The sequence below is a fragment of the Plectropomus leopardus genome, chromosome 3 (genome assembly GCF_008729295.1).
Source record: "Plectropomus leopardus isolate mb chromosome 3, YSFRI_Pleo_2.0, whole genome shotgun sequence".
Taxonomy (NCBI): domain Eukaryota; kingdom Metazoa; phylum Chordata; class Actinopteri; order Perciformes; family Serranidae; genus Plectropomus; species Plectropomus leopardus.
In genome coordinates, this window is record NC_056465.1 from 25590158 (window position 1) to 25615372 (window position 25215).

General features: G+C 39.6%; 3 protein-coding genes across 5 annotated transcripts; 1 reads left to right on the plus strand and 2 right to left on the minus strand.

Annotated features, from left to right (window-relative positions):
* Positions 1-932: 932 nt before the first annotated feature.
* Positions 933-9753, minus strand: olfml2ba (olfactomedin-like 2Ba). The gene is given in 9 exon segments (XM_042481553.1): positions 933-2102; positions 2200-2376; positions 2791-2808; positions 2811-3860; positions 4721-4949; positions 6461-6613; positions 8502-8609; positions 8898-9161; positions 9284-9753. Coding segments are annotated over 9 exon segments (2781 nt in total). The 5' UTR covers positions 9452-9753; the 3' UTR covers positions 933-1488.
* Positions 9754-10529: 776 nt separating this feature from the next.
* Positions 10530-18293, minus strand: LOC121938294 (torsin-1A-interacting protein 2-like). Of its 3 annotated transcripts, none has more exons than XM_042481568.1 (9): positions 18190-18293; positions 16404-16481; positions 16200-16310; positions 16064-16108; positions 15095-15238; positions 14219-14347; positions 13785-13919; positions 13489-13635; positions 10530-11860 (listed from the first exon to the last, which is right to left on the minus strand). In XM_042481568.1, exons 2-9 carry the CDS (start codon positions 16438-16440, stop codon positions 11097-11099), a joined length of 1512 nt encoding a protein of 503 aa, XP_042337502.1. In that variant the 5' UTR covers positions 16441-16481; positions 18190-18293; the 3' UTR covers positions 10530-11096. The 3 variants fall into 3 exon arrangements, with proteins under 3 accessions (XP_042337502.1, XP_042337497.1, XP_042337510.1); XM_042481563.1 differs by having other exon boundaries at positions 14219-14365; XM_042481576.1 differs by lacking the exons at positions 16064-16108; positions 16200-16310; positions 16404-16481; positions 18190-18293 and adding an exon at positions 15948-16057 and having other exon boundaries at positions 14219-14365.
* An 85-nt stretch (positions 18294-18378) lies between these two features.
* Positions 18379-24854, plus strand: LOC121965896 (torsin-1A-interacting protein 2-like). Its single transcript, XM_042516011.1, has 8 exons — positions 18379-18551; positions 19630-19752; positions 20389-20559; positions 21136-21237; positions 21329-21475; positions 21597-21716; positions 21805-21858; positions 22559-24854. The coding sequence occupies exons 1-8, from the start codon at positions 18473-18475 to the stop codon at positions 23329-23331; spliced, it is 1569 nt and encodes a 522-aa protein (XP_042371945.1). The 5' UTR covers positions 18379-18472; the 3' UTR covers positions 23332-24854.
* Positions 24855-25215: the final 361 nt, after the last annotated feature.

Here is a 25215-nt window from a genome sequence, read left to right on the forward strand (position 1 = left end):
AATACATCCATGACTGAAGCCTGACAGCCAGTATAAAAGCTCCCATTGGCTCAAATGATGTGTCAATAAAAAGGTCAGAGTTCAGCCACCATTTTGACACCGAGGAGTGGGCACATGCAAACAGAAGAAACTATGGATACGATGTGGAGAAATATGAAGGTTTAAAATGATGTAACGGCAGTATGTGGATATCTTTAGATGTAATATTGTGTTGGACTCAATATTTCACTGGATTTGGATCAACTGGACATTTGGAAATGTGTGAGAGCTCTATGAAGACTGTCTCTGTTGGCAGAATATTGATCTGTGGATTACAGGAATTCTTCATGGGTGAGTTACATCTTTTTTTTCTGACAGAGGCCTTGATTGAATCTACTGTGGGGGTTGTATCGCTGCATCAATGGAACTGCAAGGGGCGTGGATTTCAAACTGACGGCCTAATGAGTAAAATATTTAAACATATACAGCAGTTGCTCATCATAGTCATTCAATAGGGCACCCGGTGATGACATTTTTTGTAGGCCGATGTGGAAGTTAGCATCACCCTGGTTCCCTCATCAAAAAGCGGGATTATGGGATTTTTCCATTGGATTTGAGATTGTTGCAGAAAATAAACTCTGTTTATGTTTATGATACTTACATGTTCCTTTCAGCAAGATAATCCTCACTTTATGCAAATTGCCAGAGGTACAAAGCTAACATTAGGCTATGAACAATACAGTCACATGACACATAAAAGTTTTAAAGTTCACGTGTATTTACAGTTATATTTCATGTTATAGAACAAAACATCTAAGTCTCTTAAGCTTGCGTTAACCACAGACCCTAATTCAGGTATCTAACCAAAAAAACATTCAAAAAACCCACTGACTTCGGGACAAAGAAAGGTATTTTATTGCTAATTAACTGCAATTAACAAAACAAAGAAGACATTTTTTTGGTAGTATTTCTGAACTTTATTGCAGTCTCCTCAAAACAGTCTGATATGGAGGGAGTAAGTGCTTTCACAAGACAGAGGTCAACAGCAACACCTGCGATATCACCTGTGGCATATGATGCAAAGAAAAATGTAATACAAAACAATGTGTATAAAACAGAAAAATTTAATTTCTCCACATAATCTGGGGATCTGTTCAAAAAGTAAGCTTGTATGAATTTGTTCCTTTATGTATAGTCTTATTGTTATTGGATATGAACTGGTTCTGACACCTTTCTACATTCATTCATCTCATAGGGCTTTTTATTTTTACAGATTTGCAATATATACAGTACAACTTGATGTGTTGACTGAGGAATTAGGCTCATCGTTTCTTACATAAAAAAATTAAAAATTCTTGATAAGAACCAAACAATGTAGTCACAATACACTTAAGTATATTTGTACATGTGGCCCCCATTTATTGCCATACTGAGGGCCATGTGGACTGATCTACAATCCATTCAAACCATAGAATTAACTTTTTAAAAATAACTACTGTCAAACCCTCACTAAGGGTCAAAAAGGGCAAACTTAATGTTGTATGTAACTTGGTGTCCATTGTCCCAAGCGTACAAAACACTCTCTTTGGGATTGTAGTCAATCTGTGTGGTGTAGGTGTAATTGTTGGTGAAGGGCATCCTGGGAATCATTTGAGTGTTCGTGTGAGTGTCAAAGGCGTATTCCAGGTTGGCGTCCTTTTTGTTGTAGCTGTCAACAGCGTACAAGACGCCACATATAATGAAGCAGTTCCCATAGTGGTTCCTCCTGAGCCCGGTTCTCCAGGTGGTCTCCCTCTGCATGCTGAGGTCTGACGGGTTCAGTCGACTCAGAACAATCACTTCCTGTAAGAAGCCCTCATCGTCCAGCGCCGGGTAGATGATCCACAGGCCGCTCTCATCCACGGCAAAGTCGACCTCTGAGTGTCTGCGCCACTCCCACAGGGACGATGACTCTTCGACCAGAGCGTCGTGCAGCATGGTCCAGGCTGCCACGTAACGCCGACGCAGGTCAAACTTGATGACGTCCCTGGAGAGCGCACGGTTGTAGTAGAAAGCCCCATCGTAGACCACGTGGCCTGTGCCGATCCAGTTGTAAGGAAGCTTGTATGAATTTGTAAATCGGCCTAAAAAGGGATGAAAAAAGGTAGAAGCATGAGATTCATCAGAGCAAAAAGGAAAACACAAAGTCATTAAATTAAAGCTTTGACTGCTGGCTTTTACCTTGTTTAAAAACCTCCAGGTTGCGGAACTCCAGGAGGTTATTTCCATAGTAGAAGTTAGTGACGTAAATTTTGTTATTATCAGACTTTGGATCCTTCATCCATGCTCCCTCGTTCCTGCCATAGGTGTTGTGAGTTACAGGCTCGGAGATTGTTGCCAAAGTGTCCTTACACTCCCCTGTGGAAGAGTCAGAGAGCAACAAATGAGGATTTAGAGGCAATTTAACATCATCCAGACCTACGTCAAAGAGTCTGAAAATGATTAGAGGCTTTTATATTAACCAGCGTGAGTCACGGAAAGGTTGAGGACTGAGCCCTGAATTACAAGAGATTCACAAAGCAATATCGATTGAGCAGTTTTATAAGTTACATCTTTCATAAGAAAATGAAAAGTGTGAAGGCATGACAGCAGTAATTTGTAGTCCTTCAAACTAATTATAGCAAATGGTAAAATGGTTTTTCCCTCTTGCCTATCAACAAGCAGCACTGTAACATATTTTTCTTAGTGTTTGTAACTCAAAGTCCTGAGTGAACTTGCTATTGATTAAATAAATTAAAATCTTTCCCCATTCGACACAAAAACTCAACTTACCAGGTTTTCTTGGGGAGATTCCTCCTGCCTTTGCATTGGCTCATCTAATTCCGGGTCTCCCTCCTCGCCATTTTCCTCTTCCCAGATGATTTTGTATTTCTTTTTGACTCGGGCAGCCTGTGTGGTGGTGGTGGTGGTGGTGGTGGTGGTTGTGGCGGTGGTGGTTGTGGCGGTGGTGGTTGTAGCGGTGGTGGTTGTAGCAGTGGTGGTGGCAGCTGAAGACGAGGTAGTCAAAGGTGTGGTGACAGATGGAGAAGTGAGGGGAGACAAAGTGACCAGTCTCTGTGTGGTAGGAGGCAAAGTGGACCTTGAAATGGTGGATTTTTCTTCTGGTGTTGTGGTAGCAGCCTGTGTGGAGGTAGCTGGTGTGGAAGTTGTCAGGTGTACTGGTTCTGAGGTGGGGGCAACATGGGTCATGATGGTTGTAGTGGAAGTCAGGCCGGTAGTTGGAGACTCTGACTCTGGGTTTGGTGCATGTGTGCTTGAATAAGCTGCAGCGCTAGATATGGTTTGCATTTGGTCTTTTACCCCCTGTGTAGAAGTTTCCATTACAGTGGTTGATGCATTTGTTGTTGTGAATGCTGGCAGGACTTCCTTTGTGGCTGTATTTTCAGAAGGTTGGGTTGTTTTCATTACAGATTTGGTTGTTTCCTCGGCAGTGATACTAAATGAAGCCGTTGTGAAAGAGTTTGGCCCCTGAGTGGTTCCAGCAGTGACTCTTTGAGTCGTCTGAGGTGGAGTGTCAGTGACGCTGTTATTTTGTATTGTAGTGGTTGGTCCATTCGTGATGCTTGTTGTGAATGCGTCTCTCTGTAGATCTGTAGACACATCCACTGATGTAGTTCCAGTGGTACTGATGAAGTCATTATGGGTGTCTGAGGTGGGTTTATTTTCTTTCGGTTTTGTTGAGTGGTTGGTCTTTGTTGAGCCGTTCAAAGGACCTGTTGTTTTTGGTCGAAATGATCTTGGTCCTGCCCTCATCCTGGGGCGAGGGGCTCTGTGTTGTAAAAGATTCTCTTCAATAAGAAAATTGTTGGGGCCATCACCACTGAATCCATGATACTCGAAAACTGAAAAGGGAAAGAAAGATTTGAGCAGCATGAGAAATTGTGAAATGATGACACACAAGTGTTTTTCTATGTTATCCAATACTGTAGGAATTGCAAAGTAAACCATGGCTTAACGCTCAAATCGCAGTGCAAATTAACAGTACAGTATCAAACCCATTTGTAAGTGTTTACTGTTGCAGTGGCTGCAGCAGCTGACAGAGCAGCTGGCAGATGTTTGGCAGTTTAGATCAGCACTAAGCTTTTTGCTTTTATGTTCCAACATCAAGTAATGTCATGTGATTACTCATCCAAATCACTTGCACTGTTCCATGGTTAACAGATGTGGATTTATAAGGCAAAGCTATAATGTTTAGTCACAGCTGTGAATGGGAACATCACTTGATTATCAGACCACTGTAATGTGCATATTTCAATTTTTTTAAGACTATTTTGGTCTTAATTTGTGTGTTTTTTGGATCTGCTTGTAACCCATACCCTTAAAGCTAAGATAAGATAATTAAGATAATTCCACATTAGCGAAAAGTCACACATTATAGCAGCTCAAGATTCAGAAGCAGAGAAAAATGCAAAGAAAAGTGATTTGAGTGCAGAAAAAGGATAAAATATTACAAATTATATAAAATAATCAAATAATAAAAAATCTATATACACGTTTTACTTGAACAGTAGGACATTACAAGTTATGCTGCTTAAATATTTTTAAAAAATATAATTAATATATTCTATTTATGAAGTTTATTTAAAAATGGAATATGTATATAAAGTCTGAGGTGAAAATAGTGCAAAAAAATTAGCTGTCATGTTGTAAGTGATGAAGAAAAGGACAGCAACAGTGTTACTGACTGAGGGTTTGCACTCACAGTTCTCTCCAGGCTCCCCGTCGTCCGCCACCATCGGATCTGGCTCAGATTTATAAAAAGTCATTCCTCTGATGATCATCCCGTTGGGGCCGGTCTTTGACACCTGAGAAGCCTCTTTGTTGGCCACGTTTTTGAGAGTCACCTGAGGTTTGACCTCAATGAACTGAGCAGAACCATCTGTGTGTAGGAAGGACGGACTTTCCCCAATAAACTTCTCCTCATACTTTTCCTGTTAGTGGACAGATGGACACACAGAACATCTGTGAGGATTAGACATCTGTTAGATTACATACATGGTCGATAACTGTCAATATCAGCGTTTGACCAATGAGACATATTTTACTAAAGAGGTTAAGTGTAAGATGAGTTTGATTGGTGTTCAATTTCTGAGTTTCACCTCATTCTGTGGAAAAAATATTGGAAAAAAATACTTGAAACATGACAAAGAAAGTGTCACACTTAAATGACCCTAACTTTGGTACTACTGATAAATTATAACCACATGTATAAAGTCCAACCCATGCTGCAATACACCTTAATTTTCCAATAATAAAAAGGAAACAAAACCCAAAAAGTTTCATTTTAGTCTCAGTTTTCATTGTTTTATGCTTCTTATAAGTGCTCTCATGAAACATATCAACCTTGTGAATCACTTGCGTGTGAAGCCCAGGTCCACCCAACTCTGCTGGACCGGCTCTCCAGTCCACATTAAAGCTGTCATGGATCAGGCCCCAGTGGTCCAGTCACTGGTCTGAGATCTGCTGTTGTCCACTGGCTCTGCCAAACCCTCCAATTACCTCAATAACTCTTTTACACATTTTTGGTCCTTAATCATGGAGACGATGATTTTATGTGAAAGTTTGTGGAAAGAACACGTAAATGCTGCTTTTGTTGAGAGTACGCAAAGACTTAATAATGCTTTTGCAGTCTTAGCAACAACATGTGAATGCAATAACTTGGTTTATACTTTTCTTTCCTAAATTCAGTAAAGTCACAGCATTCACAACTGCTTTTTCGACAAAATACTGTTCATCTGGATTTATCGTATTATGTGACAATATTGATGGATATGACACAAGATACGACTTACCATGGATTCTTTTATAAACTTTTTTAGGCTGCTTCTAATTGATTCAAGAGCAATGGTTTAATATAACTAAGTAAACTTACTCAAGTACTGTACTTAAGTAAAAATCTGAGGCACTAATACTTTGCTTGAGTATTTTCTTTCAGTGCCGCTTTGTACTTTTAAACCATTACATTTAGAGGTGAATTTTGTACTTTTTACTTCACTTCATTGATCTGACAGCTTAAGTTACTCATTACTTTACAAGACTTTTGCATAAAAAGACTTTGTAAAATATGATGTTTGTTCTAAATTAATTAACCCAACAGTTTACACAAGTCCAGCTCAAATGATTAGGCGATTAATCAATTAGCCGACTGAGAGAAAATTAATTGGAAACTCTTCTGATAAACATTTAAGTTATGTTTAATCATTTTTGAGTTTTTTGGTTGTTGTTTTTTAATAATAACTATATCTTATCTATATAATTATCTTATAGAAATAACTACATAACTATTATTATGTACATGTCGTAAGTGTCATGACTGGAAGTGTATTATTTATTTATTTATGTTATTATGGCACAGTAGCATGAGCTACCAGTACAGTAGCCTGGCGTTCATAGCTCAGCCCCTCTATGTCACCGACCCCTGTGAAATCACGATATCACTTACATCTGGGTCTTTAAAAACTGCAGCCCCACTGAGTCTCGTCTGGTCCTGATGCTGTAGCGGAGGAGGGGTGTGTGGGCTTTCAGTCGCATCCACCAGGATCAGAGGGCTCTCCTGGGGCTTCACCTCATCCTTGGTGTAGTTCAGAGACACGGCCTTCAAGCAGTTATGGACAAATCGAGATATCAACAGAAAATACTGCGCATGTTGTGATGGAAAATAGGCTCAAATCATCAGCAGTCATAATCCCTAACAGAAGGAAAAAGTTCTAGTGGAGCTCCTTCTCTCTTCAGTTGTTAAAAGGTCTTTTCTGACAGCAGACATTTTGACTTCTCACAGTTGGAAAAGCACATTGAAAATCACTCTCTCCTATTCAAGTGTGGCAGTAAGTCATGACAGCGTGACCGCATGAACGATACCAGGACCCTGAAACTGAGGCAGCTGAATGGAATCCAACCAGCATTCAAACCTGTGCTTTCATTATTATGACATGTCAAAATGTCTTCTGTGAAAACTCCCAGAATGCACTTTGTAAAACTGGAAGTGATGTCGCTACAACTCATCTTTCCATATGTCATACCAGGACAAACGATATGGTTGATTTCTCCGTTATTTTATCACCTGCAGCTGTCTTTATCATGCCAAGACAGCTCTGTAAAAAAGGGTCCTTTCAGAAGCAAATGCAGCTATTGCCCTGACAGTTTTTACACCGCAGCTTTCTTAACATCAGGCGGGTACAGTGTGTTGTGACTCTACAGTAAAATCAAGTGTTTTGAATTGTGCCAAAGTTGATTCAGTGGAGTACGGAGTGACACATACAAAACATTTTTGAGAGCAATTACAGATATGATTTGGACCAAGTTTGACTGAAGCAGCTCAAGCACCGGCCAGCTGCTGTTTATAGTCGGAAAGAGAAAAAAAAAAAACCTGCAAAGTGTGTTATGTAAGAATTTTAATCTTAAGACTTCAATTCCAGCCACGCGAGTTTGCAAGCTGTTCTTATGTAAATACTTTCTTTTTCTTTAATTCAGTGACAGTGAATACCACAGTGGCACTGTCACTGTGTTATCACTGTCACCTCACAGCTGGAGACATCTGGTTGGGGTCCTTCTGTGTGGAGTTTGCATGTTCTCTCCATGTTAGCGTGGGTTTCTGGCTTCCTCCCACAGTCCAAAGACATGCAGATTAACTGATGACTGAAATTGGCCATAGTTGTGAATTTGAGCATAACTGGTTGTCTGTCTGTGTGTGTCAGCTCTGTGATAGTCTGGTGACCTGTCCAGGGTGTTGCCTGCCTCTTGCCTAATGTCAGCTGGGATAGGCTCCAGCCCCCCTGGTCTTCAGTTATTTTGGATATGGGTTGCAGTGACATACCAGTTTTCAGGTACACCATGATAGGAAAGTTGATGGTTATCATACCAGGTACATTTTCTTATCTATCATAATGAAAAAAATTGCATCTGGATGGAGAATCTCACCTTCCAAATAGTTATTTTCAAAAGGGAGACTTTCATTATCTCATACTTTCATTAAAAATGTTTTCAAGTCTTAATTATAGTGATAATGGATAAAGGATTTCAAGTATGATTATTTCACTGTTAAGAAGGCAAATTGTGTTAAATAATAAATACTGTAAGCTTGAACTGACACAATTAGTTTAATAAAACACAGTATTTCACGTAATTAATTAAAATGCATTTGGTTAATATTCTGATGCGCTAATATTTTTTTAAGTAATGTAATAAGGTTGGAAAAGACCAAAGAATGTATTTTGTTTGTCTAATCAGGTCGTTCAGCTTTTGCTTAAGGGTTCAGTACTTAAGGGTTCAGTACTGGCAGATAAACCTCCACGTGTGATGGAAAGCCTGCGCGCTCCTTCCAGGTCCAGCCCCTAATAAATCTGAAAACATGGCCCAAAGGGTGTGTTTTATTGGACCCACTGAATCCAGAAGCCCACAATATAAACACACCTGCCGCCACCACGCTGTGCTCAGCAACATATTTACATTGATCTTTACAAAAAAAAGGTACATCGTTACTGTACCTTTTCAATGTTATCCATGCGATCCAGCAGCCTATTGGTAACGGAGTGCAGCTTCAGTAGATCCATACCATAGAAGGAGCCCTCCAGCAGCTCGAGGATGGTGGATAGCTAAAATGATCAAGTGGATTCCGTCAAAAAGGGTTTACCATTCAAGAAAATGCCATGCAGGTTTATCCTCAGCCCATCCAAACGCTGAGTCCTTGCATACAATGAGATATATATCCTCTCCTGAATTTGATAATGCGTGATATCCATCCCCCCCAGTGACCCAGCTGCCTCTCTAGGAATTAACAGGCAGGTAACCCCGCAGCTTTTAGCCTACTGACGCTGGAGCATGGAGACTTATGTGTACTGGAGGATCTATTTGCGTGGAAAGTGGACCGGGCGACACTTCACCTTGACATTCTCGTTTCCAGCTTCCCTAAGTTTTTTCAGCCTGAACTCTCCCTCGCAGGGGTTGACTGCTGACGGAGGAGCGATACAGGCGCACTTGCATTCTGGTCCAGATGTGATAGTTTCCACAGTGTAGAAGTCCTGCGCAGTGGCGCTCCCTTCTTCTATCCGCCGGCAGGCGCTTCTGCTCAGGGGTCTGACAACACATTTACACCGACAGTCAGAGCCTTCCGAGAGGGCTTTCACTTTGTCATAATCACCCAGCAGCTACAAAGAGAAGAGGACGGATGGATTTTGCACCACGCTTAGTCAAAAACGTTTCATTTTTACGCACGAAATTGTGAAATATCCATTAAAGATGGAGTGAAGAAAAAGGATGTTCCTCCTACCTTAGAGAGGATGCTCTCCTGGCCATCTATCTCCTCCTGCAGCTTGTCATCTTGCTCAGCTTCGCTCTCAAATTCTGACCTGGGATCTGCAACCAAGGTCTTTGGCGCTGCAGAGCTCCATGGAAAAAACGCACAGCACATTGCGAAGACAATGCATAACTTATACATGTTGCGAGGCTCACAGAGCGCAAGAATGAGAAATAATGTTGCAAGTATGCAAGCAGGCACAGCCTGTCACAAATTAATTTAGCTGCCAAGACAATTTCATAGCCTCCTTCTGGCTCCAAAATTAGAGAGGTGTATCCCGGAGAGGCATCAGATAGTGAGACTAAGCTTTATAGCGCGATGCCATCTTGTTCATTGTCACAGTAAATGCAGGCTAATTTGGAGTGCAGAGAAAGTGTGCACCCTGTGAGAGAGCAGCCGGCATCTGCAGCTGCAGCCGCGCTGACAGGAGGCGGACCTGAGCACACTGGCGAGGAGGAGTTGAACTGGTGCAAATGACTTCTCAAACATGATGCACAGCACTATAATTATGAGTAACGACGAAAATTGAAAGCTTTAGTCTAGTCTTTATTCTTCTTTGAGCTCTAGCTTGCAATTCAAGGGTCTAATTTCGACTTCATATCCAAAGTAACCTGTTGCACATTGATTTGCGTCTCGGTCGCCTCACTGCAGTCCCGCGCAGTTGTGGTTTTGCTGCCCTCAAGCGGTCTTAGTGTTTACTACAATGACTGCAAAAAAGGCTTTTTAAATTACTTGTTTATTTGTACTTCAAGGCACATTTAATTTATGCACTTATTTCCATAAAACTCCTTCCTGTAGTGTGATACTTGCATGTATATAAAAAGGGACACAGGGTGTTGTGTTAAGGCACATGGTGCCATGCAGGTTGGAGAGAAAAGTAATCAGAGAAAAGACATATGTTGTAAAAATGGTTAACCCTGTGTTGTGATACCAAAAGAATAGCTCTGTCCTGTTACACTTTCTGATGGAAAATCCACAAATCCCCGAGTCAAATCACTTTTCATCTTCTAATTTATCCATAATTACATTTGATTAAAGTAGTAGAGGAACGAAGCCCCACAGCCTTTTTGTCAAACGCTTTTTCACAATAAACGTCCAGATTTTTTTTCACAAACATTCCATACAATAATCTTCATAATCTTAAAGGAATACTCAAACAGTTTATGTCGAATTTGTGAAGAAAACTTAATGGGTAATTTGTTTGTATTATTGTGTGGCTTTGGTGAAGCCAAACTAACCCTTTAAAACACCAAAGTCACATAATAACATAAAACAAATACAGCAGTAGACCAGCTGCTCTTGTGTTTAGCGAGGTAAAAGATCAGTTTTTGTCAATGGAATCTGGCTTTGAAGGGAGCATATGACTGGATAAAGAAGACTTGAATCATGCCGCACTATTTGTGGAAGAGTTCGTAAATGGATGTTTTGATAGTTTTGTTGTTGTTAAATGCTGATCCTAATTACTTCGATTCATCAAGAATTTTCTATGTTTTTTAGATTCTTCATCCATGTGGAGGCATACAAGAAAAACAACCTTTTCCTCACAAATTCAACGTAACACGCAGTAATTGGTAAAGAAACATAATTTGGGGTATTCCTTTAAGCATCTTATTTCTATGTGATGCCTTCATATGTAGTGAGCTTTTTTACAGTACATTTAAGAACCTGGTGGGTCTTTAAAAAACACTGCTACAAGCCTCAGAATGACTAGCCACCCAGTGAGGATCTAAAAGATAGGCGGTAGTTTAGTGCTTAAGCTAAAAGTTCAAGTGACTATTTATGTACCCTAGCACCCTTCAAGCTCAATCCTTTCCTCTGCTGCAACAGGCAGGATGAGGTGAGAAATACGACTCCACAGTCCACCATATTTGTCAAGGTCCATCCTGTCAAAAGACACCGGATAGCCATCAGAGAGAAACTTTTTCTGAAGATGGTCGTCCACCATCTCTTCCACAGTACTCAAACGAGTCTCGGCAGGAATTTCCTCTTCCTCCCCCAGCAGTACTGTGAAGATCAGACATGTCTTCTTGTAGGCAGCATTCTCATGGTCGCAGTAGCGATAAAAAATAAGAGTGGAGCCTGGAGGCAGCTCCTCGAAGCGGTTAATGACAGCCACAGGTTTGTCTCCTTCGAAAGCTCCCTGCAGTTTGCTGTCGATGTCCAGCTTGACCTGGTCGCTGTCCTGGCTGGCTTTGCTGGCTCCATCAATGTGGACGACGGAGGCGTTGAGGGCAGAAGAGAAGGCAGAGGCCAGGCTCTGAGCCAGGCAGTGCAGCGTCCTCTCGGCTCTGTGGCCGGCAGTCAGGATGAGACTGACTGGCTCAGTGGGCTGGGCTGTCTGCAGGTGCCTCAGCAGGTGGATCTTGCTCCTATTCCAAAGCTCAGCACGCTGGTTTGGGAACTGAGTCTTTACTTTCTCCAACTGCCTGAGGAAGATGTCGATTTGCCGCACATCATCTTTCTGAGGTGGAGACTCGGGTTGGAGGAGATGTGACACCAGGATGGCCAAAACTAACCCCAATATACCTGCTATCAGGTATATTCTATTTCCTGTTGACAGAAGGCACATATATTGTCTGAATCAGTATTTTATCAGTAATACATAATGCCTAGTTCACATTAAATGACTTTAGCTCAGATTTTCAACGCACTGACAGTTTTTAGAGCTTCCCAACGAAATCCCCAGATCGGAGGTAAATTGTTGTGACCTTGGTGCTTGCAAATTGGCACTTGAGTGCTTTGTGTGAGCTATTCAGGGGCAAAACCTGAGAGTCTTGTCGGTGCATTGTAGACGGTGCCCTGATATCTACCATGTTATCTATCTGGCAAAAGCATGACCCACCCTACTCTCCCTATGACTGGCTAATACTCATTGCTCTGATTTTGGATTGTTTCGGTTGAAGCATGAGGAGTAAGATTGGTTATGGTTAGATCAAGAATATCAGGGTGAGCCACTAAGAGGCAGAGTGAGGCAGAGTGACACAGGTCATGCCCTCCTCTTTACAGGGTAAGACAGCAAATAAGAGCACACGACTTGGGTTATAGACAAAGACAAGCAGTGCTTTCCAAGGTTTGTGTGTGGTTTTGAGAGGGAGAGAGAGAAAGTGACAGGAGGGGAAGTAGACTATTGCACATATGCGTTTGTAAGTGATTAGCCTAACAACTTACTCTGAATGCTGTTTTTTTTCCCCCTTTTTGACTTTGATAATTTCCGTTAAGCACGCCCTGACCCCATGTTGGGTCGACCTATGCCTCAAAAGAAATACTCCTTGAGGAATTCTTCCTGGTAACAAACCTGGAATAACCCTTTTTACCCCCAAAATTAACACATGTAAAAAGTTTTTTTTTTGAGCATCAGTAAACCTGCTAGAAATGGGCTACAGAATGCTTTACCATTATCAGTAGACCAGAGCTGTGTGCACGGCTCTGCAGTGAACAGGCCTCTGTGTGTGTGTGTGTGTGTGTGTGTGTTTTTGGTGTATCACATTCGATATCATGGACAGGCCAGAGAACAGGTTAGTAAAAAGTTGAAAGCAGCATGGAGGCCAGTGAAAACTTTATGGTGGTTACTTCTTTTCATATATCTTGTACTTATAAAGTCTCTCTTTCCAACTCAGTGCAGACTGATTTGGATCGATGTTTGGACACTGCGTGGGCGGAGACGAACAGTACTTTGTATCAGCATGTAATTGCATCATGCTGGTTTCTGGGTTTAAATAAGCGCTTTCATGTGGTTGTTGTGTTTCCATCAATGCCAACCAGAGCCAAATACTTGTGATGACAGCTGAGTCATTTGACCTCATTGTAAATGCCGATTATAATTTTTTCCATTACATTAAAAAGTCAGATGTTAGTGGGTGTTAGCATTTTTTTTGTGCAGTGGAATAGAGGCTGTAGTGTGTGACCCCCTGTCACCAGTCAATTCATGTTTAAACCACCCAGACTTCAAGATTCCTGATTACAAGTTGTGTAGTGTACAGCACAGCGATCTGGCAACTTTGAAAGATGTGTAGTGTGAACTTAGCTTAAGTTATTCAAATTTGTGTATTACGTAATTTACAAAACACAATGTTAAAGATCCATTTTTGAATGACAATCACTGAGCTGCATTTGTTTAGCTAGTAATCACTAAAAAGAAGCAAGAGAGGATAAACAGAAGAATAAAAAAACAAGATTACCTCCAATATTTCTAGTAACCACTGAAACTTCAGGTTCAGCCTCAGCAGTCTCCTGAGTGGTAGGACCGATGGTCTCTGCCTGAGGAGTGAATGTTTTCTCCTCTTCTTCCTGAGGAGTTAAATCCTCCTCCATGTGGCTTCTATCATCTGACAAATGAAGCAAAAATAGATTAGCACAAACTATACTAAATAGACACCCCAACTCCTGGAAGTAACTTGTGCAGCTACATTCTTGTACTCCTAACTGGCTTCTGGTCAGTGTTCACTGCCTGTTACGTTAGAAAAGTCAGACTTACTCTCCTCAGCTTCAGCGTTTATGTTGTCAGTATCCGGGGTTTCTGTATCAGGTCCGTCTACTTGGTCCCTTCGGTCCCCCAGGGTTGGTGGGGTGGTTGTCTCTGGTTCTTTCTCCTCCCCAGTGTGGTATTGTCCTGATAACAATCGAACAGGTTAACCTCCACAGCAGCTCAAGCATCACTGTCTCTACGGTTACATTTCAATTTAAAAATCAAGAGTTGCATTTTTGATCTCACAGTATTTAAGGAGACGATGATAATTTTTAATACAATCCAATAACAACTACAAACTCAGCATAGAGCATACACAGACAACACACAACACAGTAAACTGAGCCATGCCCCTGTTGGAGGGAAGCATTACGGTTGAATACAATGAATAATAATGTCTCAATTCTTTGTTACAACACTTCGACAGGAACAGGAACACTTACTTGTAATCTCCTCAGCCGTCACAGTCGGTTGCTCATTTCTTGGTTTCTCTGTGCTGTGGTCACCGTGACTTTCTTCATCAGCCTGAAGTGGTGTGCTGTTCTCCTTCACACTCAACGTTATGTCCTCATCTAGAAGTGAAGATTCTTCTGTTGTAAAATCAGTAATCATGTATCACCTAATTAAGTCCGACAGATTGGCTAATGTTTAATTTCAATTCCTAAGGCATATTTTCACTACTATTCCAGACCTGGTACATGTTCAGGACTATTATGCTCTTTCTTCAACATATATTTTGCCTTACAAGTTTTTTTTTTTTTACAATAACTTCATGTGGATCTGGTATAAAATCCCCTCTTTATGTTTCCTTGCTGAGCTACAGCGGCAGGATAGTAACACAAAGAGGGAATTTCACACTGGAAAAGGGCTCGTCAGTATTATTTTAAGATAGACTTAAAAAATTGTAAACTTATTGTTTGACAGAAAACCGAATGCTATTGCAAGCCAAAAAAGATTCTGCAACTCAGCAATATTTGTGATGTTTGCAGCAATGGAGATGATGTTTTATGGTGAATGCAATGACATGATGGCAACCTCTGCTATTACACAGAACCAGCACACCACAAACACTGCACAGAGCGTACCGTAAATCAACTTTGATACAACACATTAGAGTAGGCCTTGCCCTGTTGCAGAGAGTAGCCACAAAACTTTGACATCACTTAGAACTGCAACAAATGAGGTTGGTTGGAGGTATGTAGCAAGCTTTTACAAAGTGAGTCAACATTCGTGCCCTCGCTCTTTAACAAAGGTGAAAACGATGAATAATAATGTCAAATCATTTGTTGTAACACTCTGACAGGAACAGGAACACTTACTGGAAATCTCAGCTGTCATGGTCGGTTGCTCATTTCTTTGTTTCTCTGTGCTGTGATCACTATGACTTTCTTCATCAGCCTGAAATGGGGTGCTTTTCTCCTTCACATTCAGCATTGTATCCTCATCTGGAGGTGTAAATTCTTCTGTAGTAAAAAAAAACAAAAAAAAAACAGAAATCAAGTGTCATCTGAGCTAAGTCTGCCTGATTGTTTGGCTAATGTTTATCTAAGAAACCTACTTTCATTACTATTCAAGATCCATTTGCTTTTCCCTCCAAATACATTTAGCCCTATGGGTTCATTTACAATCACTTTGGGTGGATTACTGTAGGTGACACATTGCAAAAACAAAAAGATCACAATACTGACAAACTAATCTTAAGAGCAGAGCACCGTTATGTTTGGTATTTTGATTTCTGCTTGCAAAAAAAAGCCCTCACAAGGCGCTGGTTACTTCCTGAACCCCCCACAATACAGGAGTGGATAGATATAGTAAATAATATTTATGTCAGGGGAAGGATTACTTTCTCTATTCGCCTTTAAAAAAAGAGTTTTCATTGGACTCTGGATCAAATGGGTGAAATATGTAAGACCTTAATAGCCAGATTTTGCAGAGGTATTGGATACATGACCTCGATATGTTGTTTAATTCTTGCTGCCTATCCTATTTTCTTTCTTAAGTCTCCTCCTGAAATAGTTTACAGAATCTTTTCTAGCACACTTTGTTTCTCCCAAATTGTATAAAGTTCTTAAACTTTAGAAATTCTGAACAGAAGGGGCCTTGATTTATGTTCTGCACCATAAACATTAAAGAAAAAAAAAAACAGAGTACACGAAAACTGGAGGGACATACTACAAAGGCCTTCTTGGCCGTGAATGTTTCTCTATGAAAGACTTTTTGATTGAACTGAAAGAATGGCATGATGAGGTGATAACTGCTTTTAACGTCATGTTGCTCCGTGTCTTTACCATTGTCTTCGTTCATCTCACTGCTTGCTGGTCGTGTAGCTGAATCTTTTTAGGTGAGACAGAGACCATAGTTGATTAGTACAGATGATGCATTTGGCAAAGACAAAATGAATGGTTTACTGCTAGCATATCTTACCATCTGAGAGTTGAGGCTTTACATGCAAAGTAACATCTGTCTCTTTCAGTTTTCTCTCATCAAACGGTGAGACATGATCCATAATCGTGGGCTGTGGTTCTCCTTTCTCGCCTTTCAAATAAAAAGATTGAGATGTTTAAATTTAAACAACTGCTGTATATATTTATAACCGATATCTGGCCTTCGTCATTAGTGTTTTAGTACCTGATGTGTGTTGATGATCTGTATCTTGCTCTGCCATGTCTTTGGATGGGGACACTTCACTCAAGAGGTGGTTCAAAGCTGCATAAAAAAAAAACATTATAATAACAGTAAACTTTATTTATGCAGCACCTTTTAAAAACACAGTTACAAAGTGCTAAACTTAAAAAAACAAAACAACATAAAAATAGAGAGAACAAAATGAACAAAAGCCAAACTCTAGGTACAGAGCAAAAATGTATGAGTAAAAAATGTCCGAAAACATGAGTAAAATCATTCTAAAAAAAGTGTGTTTAAAAGTGATTTTAAAGATGTGACAGAGTTTGTGACCCTGATCTAGGAGCTCTGACCACAAAGGCTCCATCTCCTTTATGAGTTAATCTGGACCTTTGGGACAACAGGGAGTGGCATCTAAGGATCTCAAGGCAATAACAGATCAGATAGGTAGCTTGGAGCGAGGCCTCTCAGGACTTTGTAAGTAATCCATAGTATCTTGATATCTATTCTAAAAGCAGCGGGTAGCCCGTGTAAGCAAACCAGGATCTGTGAAATGTGATCATGTAGTCTGAGTCAAAATCCTGGCAGCAACATTTGGATGAACTGGAGGCAGGAGAGGGATATCTTTGCTGTTGCCAGATTTTTGGTTGATGAAAGCAGGATGCAACTATGGGTTTGACATATTTGTCTAAGCTGAGGTTTTGTTTATAGCACTTTCTATTGCCAGACTAGGGGTTGACCAATATTGTTTATTCAGGGCCGATACCAATTAATGAGACCAATAACTGATATTTGGAACTGATATGCATTTACAAAAAAAAAAAAAGAAAATATTTCTGTTAATATTTAAAACTTGAAACATAACAAACTCCAACAAAAACTTTGTTTAAATGTTTGTTATGTTTGCCTTTGGAATATATTTAATCAAAACTGAGACTTTCATCATCATATACAGCAAGTTCCCAGCAACTTTTTTTTAAAATAAAGTCACGAAAAAAACAGAATACATTTGTTTTAAAACATAGCTCCCTGAGGATTTACAAGTAAACGTTTTTCCCATGCAGACACGTTCTTTGCACTTTTTAATTAATTAATCAGTGATCATTAAAATAAAACGCAGATACAGGTAATCGGCAAAGTAACCAAATATCGGCCCCAATAATTGGGCAGGTCGATAATCTGTCAACCCCTAGCTGAGCCCCAAATATATTTATTAGTTTAGGACAGATTCTCCTCACATTTTTAGGTCTTTAATGGTGTGTTTGTGTATTTGTTAACAGGGACACTGTTTTCTCCACACACCACTTTAAACTCTCCATGATATCAATCAACAGGGATCTGCAACAGATAACATGCAAGGCTTTGGCTTTAAAACGTCAGCACATAACAAAATAACTAACTAACTATTAAAATTACAAGTTGTAAACAATTACTCGTCTGTTTCCAGTAACCTGGAGTTTGTTGGATAAAATCTGGGGGCTAAGTTACAACTGTATTAGCTGTGCAAAGCACATACTGTTGGCAAACCTCAAGTATCAGTTAGTTAGCAAGTAACTAACGTTAACGCCCTTTTAGCAAAACTCGCCGAGAGGGAACGAAGCTAATTTAAATACGTAAACTGTTTATTAACGTTAGCTAACCGGCTAACGACTTAATTGACAGTCAAGTGACAGACGAGGTGCTGGTAACAGTTAGCAACATAATACATGATTTTAGTCAGTAAGAACTGCCTTCGTGTGACTGAAATAACATAATATATGTTGAATAGTTTGTTCTAATAAACATTTCTCACCAAACGCGCCCTGGATCACATCGCCATGGCATATGACCGATATAACGCTTCCTTATCTTTTAGCTTGTGTTTCGCGTGTCGCGCTGGCAGATCATAAGCGGAACGTTTCAGTAGTGTCCGTGTTTCCGTGGTGGGAACCTATTTCCGGTTATCAACGGTGTCCTGTCACAAAATGGTTCCCCTATCAGCTACAGGGAAGTCAAATTCCTGTGTGTTTGTAGGCACGATGTTTCCTGGTATTGTTTGATACATTTTGTTAGCATTGCACGTTTTTTAATCATAAATGGATTCCAGGGTTTCTGAAAAAGAGGCGCCTCGCCCCTTGAGACGCTCGGCGAGACACTCGTCCGGAAACGTCAAAGGTGAGTTTAGGTTAGCACCGTTAGCTAGCTTAGCTTTCGAGGCTAGCTAACTCAGAGTTTAACGATAAACCCGCGTGAATTTCAGCTTAAACTAATTAGCTAGCTGTTTTTATCACTATATTTTCATTTCTTTGACAAAAAAAATCACAAATTAGAAACCATTAAAATGTATTGCAGGAGTTATTTGGTATGTTACGATGTTAGATCACATACTCGTACGGAATTTTTTAACGTTTAAATTAATGTCTGATTTTATATTAATTGGAGTGAAATTAAGAGTAAATTTGTCCTGTTATTTGGTACAAGGATATATAAATAAGCTTACTTTACTCTTGGAGGTTACATCACATCGTTTCAATAAAGTAGAGGAGAATAGATGTCTTTCTTCTTCTATGACGGGGATTTCTTTTCATACACCGAAAAACTTAATGGACATTCAAACACTTAAAATCTAGGGGTCGTTTGATATTGGTTTTCCATGGGCTGATATCAGTTATTAGTGGTTAAGACTGACAACAGATATTTGGCACTCGTATGCATTTAAAATAAAAATGAATATCTGTGTCTAAAATTTAGAATTTGGATAATAACAAACTCCAACATAGAACTTTGATTAAATGCCTTTGGCAAATGTTAATTTAAAACAGACACTTGCAACGTCATATACAGCAAGTTCCCTGCAACTTTTTTATGAAGGTAAGTGGAAATTTAAATAAAAAATGAATGAACGTAAAAATAGTTCCCTGATGATTTACAAAGTAAAACTTCCTTCCACGCTGACACTTTTTTGTCACTTTTTAATTAAATAATTTAGTAAAATGTACATAATGATAATCTGCAAAATGCAAAGTATTGACCCATGTAATTGTTTAGGTTGATAATATGTCAGCCCTCTTTAAAAAATTAAAAAAAACATCCTCTTCCACGGGTAAGATTACATAAGTTAAAAACAATAAATAAGCAATAAATGCATCTGCCAAACAGCTGGGATGAAAGTGCTAACAATTAATGTATTCAAACAGTCATCATGAGATTTCCTACTCGCTAATAACTTAATGTCTTTCTGCTTCTTTGTTAGTTCTGAATTTTGAACCGACCCCCAGAGGTCCACTAAAGAGGACAAGAAAGGGGTTGGAAAATCAAGTCCCTGTTTCAGCTGTGAATGGTTCAAGAGACGTGGAGAATGGCTCAGAGGATGAAGGTGGGATAGACAGACAGACAGACAGACAGATAGACAGACTTTAATGTCTACCTCAGTGAAAATTTGGGATGCTTAAAGGTCCTATATTCTGCTAAATTTTAAGGTTCATACTTGTATTTTATGTTCACACTAGCACATGATTTCATGGTTTATTGTTCACAAACCCCCACATCTGTATTCACCCATTGTCTTACGGTGTGTTAAATGGCATATTTAAAATCACACACTCGAGTGGAAAGATGCTACCGTCATTTGGTTCTGTGTAAACATGGAAAGGAGTCACAAAGATGGGACTTAGTAGCAGCCCCAATAGCGTGATATCTGTGTAAAAAGGGCCATTATATAGTATAGTCTTAAAATCAAAACTTCAAGGAAACCCACACAGCTTGTTTAGAGGCACAGTTTTCGAATACGGATTGTGTGCATTTTTCTGTAGATTGAACGTGTTGATATTTTCACACTATTTATACAGAACCTTAACCTGCTTTATATCTATGAAAAAACATAACATGGTAATCAGACTTTTTACAACGTGGGACCTTTTAGTGAGCAGTATTTACCTTGCCGTGACAGTTAGCCTCAGTCTGTACTATTTTGGTGTAAAGAAAATGTCAACTTTTATTTCCCACTTAACAGAGTCCCCAACAAAGAAGAGCCGGGTGGAGACTGGAGGAGCAGTGGGCGGCAGTGGTGATGACAATGAGATGGATGTCCAGGAGTCAGCTGAAGATGTGGAGAAAAATGAAGACCAGGAAATGGATATTATGGAGGATTCCTCTCATGGCACTAAACCAGAAATTTGCAGAGGTAAGGGCTGCACGTAATTAGTATTTTTATTATCAATCAGCCCTTTTTCTTTTCTTTTTTTTTTTTTGATGAAAAGTTCTGTAAATCCTAATAAGAAAATGTCACTCACAATTCCCCTGAGCCCAAAGCAGGAATATCACATTTGCTTGTTTTAGACAACCAAAAGTACAAAAATCTATCATTGACAAGTATATAAACCTCAAAAAGGCAGCACATTGTCACACGTAAGGTGTGATCAGCAAATGTGAATTTCTGCTTGATAAATGACTTAAAAGATTAATTATCAGATTTGTTAATCAACTAGTCAGTTAATCAACTAATTGTTTCAGTGCCAGCCAAATAATATTAGAACACAATCGTCTGTTTTTCCCCCAAAGCAGATGTTATTCAATTAATTATTACATAGCTAGTAACATCTACAGGTGACTTTAAATGACAAAACCTGGCATTTTGGTCTGCTGTGATTGTTTAAATGACATTATTAATCTTTGAGTCATAGGATTCTTTACATTCATCAAATCTTATCTCAAGTAGTCAAGCAGTTTTGTTTGAATCAAGGTTTTTCCTCTGTATCAGGCGCCCTTGGAGATATGAATTTATCCCCTCGTGTCTTGCTTGGTGAGCGCTGCAGACCCAACCATGATGTAATTGAAGATGCAGACTGGATGAAAACGAGAGGTAGGAAACGGCTATAGCTTTATTCTGCACGAGAATGATTACATTAAGAGAGGATAACACATTCGTCCCAATCTGGCTTTCTTGTTTTCAGCAAAACCATCAACAAAAAAACCTGCAGACCTCACCAAGTCTGCCACACAAATCAGACCACCAGCAAACAGACATGATGTGCCGAAGACCAAGGTTACCAGCATGGCCGACTACAAGAAGACGATGGAGGCCAAAGCCAAGAGCACTGGTATTGTAGACATTTTTATTTAGGCAGATGTTAATCAAGGAAATTGCAATGGGCATCCATTCAATGGATTTAAATTTCAATGGAATTAAAGTTGCATCAATAAACTCTGCTTCACTTTCAGGGACAACGACAGTTAACCACTATATCCCAGTGTATCCAGCCTCGGAGAAATCCTACACGATGCGACAACGCCTGAATAACATTCCAACACAAAAAGAACGTTTAAAACCCAAAAAACAAGGTAATCCAGCTTCAACTGAATATTTCTGCCATTAGCAACATCTAATGTAACACGTTTGACATTGATTTCATGAAATTTTCTCTTTTAGAAGGGATGAAGAAAGCATCTGTTACCAAGAGAAGCTCTGGATATTCATGTAGGGGTAAGCTCTGGTCATTTTAATTACATTATCTTTACACACAAATGTACTTTTCCACATGAACTGCAAGAAGAGCTGCCCTATATGGCTTAAAAATAATATTGCAATATTTTTAGGCTATATCTCCTATTATGGTAGACTATTAAAATACAAAAATGTACTGCAGTTACAGTAAATTCAAACAAAGTTGCCACTGCCATATAATAAAGCTCAATAAAATACTGTTATAGTAAAGTACTGAAACAGAAAGAACAAAAGTGGAAACACTGGTTACATTGGAAGTGTTAATGTTTTGCAGTGAACTTGAAGCTTCTGGTTAACAGGTTGATGTTAGCAGTTAGCAGAAAGTTTGACAGTAACCACGGCGCCTTTAATTGTGAGAACTGATTCACTGTGAGCTGGACACACAATAACAGCTTTCCAGTTCACACGTTGACAGCATTTGCAGGTTGCACTGGTGCTCCGTGGTGGCATTGTGTGTTTGTCTGAGAGAGAGAGAGCCTTAGCAGAAACTGAGAGAGCCGACGCAAGTTCTGTGCCAGTTGTAATTTTTAAAAATGACGCAACAATTTAAACTCGGTGTTGGTGATATAGTCATTTATACATTCCACGTGGAACAAACTGCTATACGTCGAGTATACCTGATACATCGCCCACCCCTCATTGCAATACTACATTTGAAATTGACCTTGTGTCCTTTCAGGATTCATGTGGTGTTTATGCCGTTTAATTCTCCTGGTGCTGCTCTGTTCTGCTGTGTTGCTGGCATACAAAACAATAAAGACTGCGGACACTGGAAAGCATCTATCCCTCGATATAAAGCCAGATAAGTTTGCAGATCAGCTGTCTCTTCTTGAGGCTCAGTTCCCCAGTCAGCGGCCTGAGTTGTGGAAGAGGAGCAAGCTCCACCTGGAGAGGCACCTCAGAGAGGCCCAGCCCACAGAGCCAGTCAGTCTGATCTTAACCGCAGGCCGCAGTGCTGAGAGGACGCTGCGCTGCCTGGCTCAGGGGCTGGCCTCCTCCTTCTCCTCTGCCCTCAACGCTTCTGTCCTCCACATCGATGGAGCCAGCAAAGCCAGCCAGGACAGCGATGATGTGAAGCTGGACATAGACAGCCAGTTGCGAGCAGCCTTTGAAGGCGACCAACCAGTGGCTGTCATTCATCGCTTTGAGGAGCTGCCTCCAGGCTCCACTCTCATTTTTTATCGCTACTGTGACCACGAGAACGCCGCGTACAAGCGGGTGTTCTTGTTATTTACTGTGCTACTTCCTCAAGATGAGGTCAAGGGGGGGCAGAGTCTGAAGGAAGTGGAAGAGTTGGTGCACGACTATCTCAAGGAAAGGCTTGTGGACTCCAGCAGCCAAACTACTTTCAACAAGATGGACACTGACAAGTATGGTGGACTGTGGAGCCGCATCTCCCATCTTGCCTTACCGGTGATGTCTGAGAAGGAAGTCGAGCAGAGAGGATGCTGATCCACCGAGCCGGCCATAAAAGAGGAGGTCAGAATACCACTTTGGACCAGCCTGATCCTCCTTGGCACCGTGCAGGAGCTGTGAAACTGAAGTAACATGTAAATATAACGTTTTTTGCTGTAGCAATTACACATATAGAAGACATGAGTTAAAATCTCTGAAGGTTGTATTCACCTCTCTCTGTCAGAGATGAGGATGTACTCACGTTGCAGTCCAATGTCGATGATTCATTTTAACTGCTCAGAAGATGTCCAGCACTGATTTTTTTTTTTTTTTTACCGTTCATACATTTATTTACTTTTCCATAAGGATGTTTACAGAGACACCATCATTCCACTTCCATAGAGGGGTACGAAATGCATATTCTAATGCAGATTTAGTATACAATATATAGTTTAGATTTAGGGCCCGGCAATATATCGATAGTATATCGATGTCATGATATGAGACTAGATTTGTCAAATTTTGGCTGCATTACAGTAATTTGATGCGGTTTTCTGAACTTATCAGACTGTTTGCTATTTTATTATTTCCCTTTGCCCATTTAGTCATTAAATCCACATTTCTGACAAATATGAGAGATCTCTTTGTGTAAATATTTTGCGAAAGCACAAATAGTCAACCTTACAATATCGTTGAAATACCAATATAGAGGTATTTAGTCAAAGATATTGTGATATTTGATTTCCACCATATCGCCCAGCCTTAGTTTGATTGATTTGTTCTGTGTCATCAATCCGAAAGAAGAGTTTTTTGAGGATGATCAGCATGCATTACACTGGCTCCTTCTTTGGAACAAAACAGTTTTATTTGTGTGGAAAGCTTCATATATGGTGGAAATTCATATTTCTTCTGCTATATCAAATCTTACTTATTCTACATTAGTCGATAATTCTTCTTAATATCCCCATTGAGATGTGTGTCCCTTCATTTAATTTTCTTTTGTACATAGTTGGATTTGCACTAAAAAAGTTTTGCTTTAACAATCCATCTTATCAAGAGTGCTGGTTTTTTAATTATATATTATAAATATTTTATATTCTTGTTTTCTGAATGTGTATATTTGTGATGCCTTGTCTCTTTCCTAGATTGGAATATTTTTTGAAAACTGTTACATATATATATATATTGAACATAAAAACATTTGGTCTTTGCACCTGTTGAAACCACTGAAATGTATTTCTGATGTTACAACTTTAAAACATGCAAGTTCTCACCAAGTGATTTGAATTTCTTAAAAAAAACAACAAAAAAACAAAAACATAATATTTGGCAGCAAGTCACAAAATGTGCCTTTGAAAAATACAGAGACATTTAACAATCACTTGATACTTTATCTTGACAACATAAGACTCAAACAAGCATTCTTACTTTTTTTCTGATTTATGCAAATTTGAATTTCAAAATACAGGTAAGTGTTATTCCTGTTCTTTCCTCATTCTTCCTTTATTATCACTCTGCGGTAATTTTGTTCTCGTCACATGAATATGTGTATATTTTCAATAAAGATTATTTTGATAACATGAAGAGTTAATCATTAATGTAACCCATGGTTGCGTTTCCTCTCTGTGCTTAGAGAAAAGTCCTCCGCTGGTAACATTTGACTTCAGAACAATTAAAGAGCACTTTGACTTTTTTTCCTGTTATATAGTCAATAACACTGACCTTCTTTTTTTAAAGGGGTATACTGTCAAAGTCATCGTGACAGTCCCACAAGAGTATAGTATTCAGCTTTGAAAGTGGGGAAATACAACTGTGCCAAAAATGCAGGAGTTTAATCATTTACTAAGAGCTATGATTCAGTACAAGACAAAAAACTATTTATACAATGAAAGATCAGAGAAGGGAGTTTGTGACTAAAGATTAAAGTCACTTGCTGTTTAT

Coding starts and splice junctions, on each gene's coding strand:
- LOC121965896 (XM_042516011.1), top strand. CDS start 18,473: ATGGATTCCAGGGTTTCTGAAAAAGAGGCGCCTCGCCCCTTGAGACGC. Junction 18,552..19,629: donor CTCGTCCGGAAACGTCAAAG/GTGAGTTTAGGT, acceptor CTTCTTTGTTAG/TTCTGAATTTTGAACCGACC. Junction 21,859..22,558: donor CTCTGGATATTCATGTAGGG/GTAAGCTCTGGT, acceptor GTGTCCTTTCAG/GATTCATGTGGTGTTTATGC.
- LOC121938294 (XM_042481563.1), bottom strand. CDS start 16,440: ATGGCAGAGCAAGATACAGATCATCAACACACATCAG. Junction 13,636..13,784: donor AAACGCTGAAGCTGAGGAGA/GTAAGTCTGACT, acceptor TTCATTTGTCAG/ATGATAGAAGCCACATGGAG. Junction 11,861..13,488: donor GGTTACTAGAAATATTGGAG/GTAATCTTGTTT, acceptor TTCTGTCAACAG/GAAATAGAATATACCTGATA.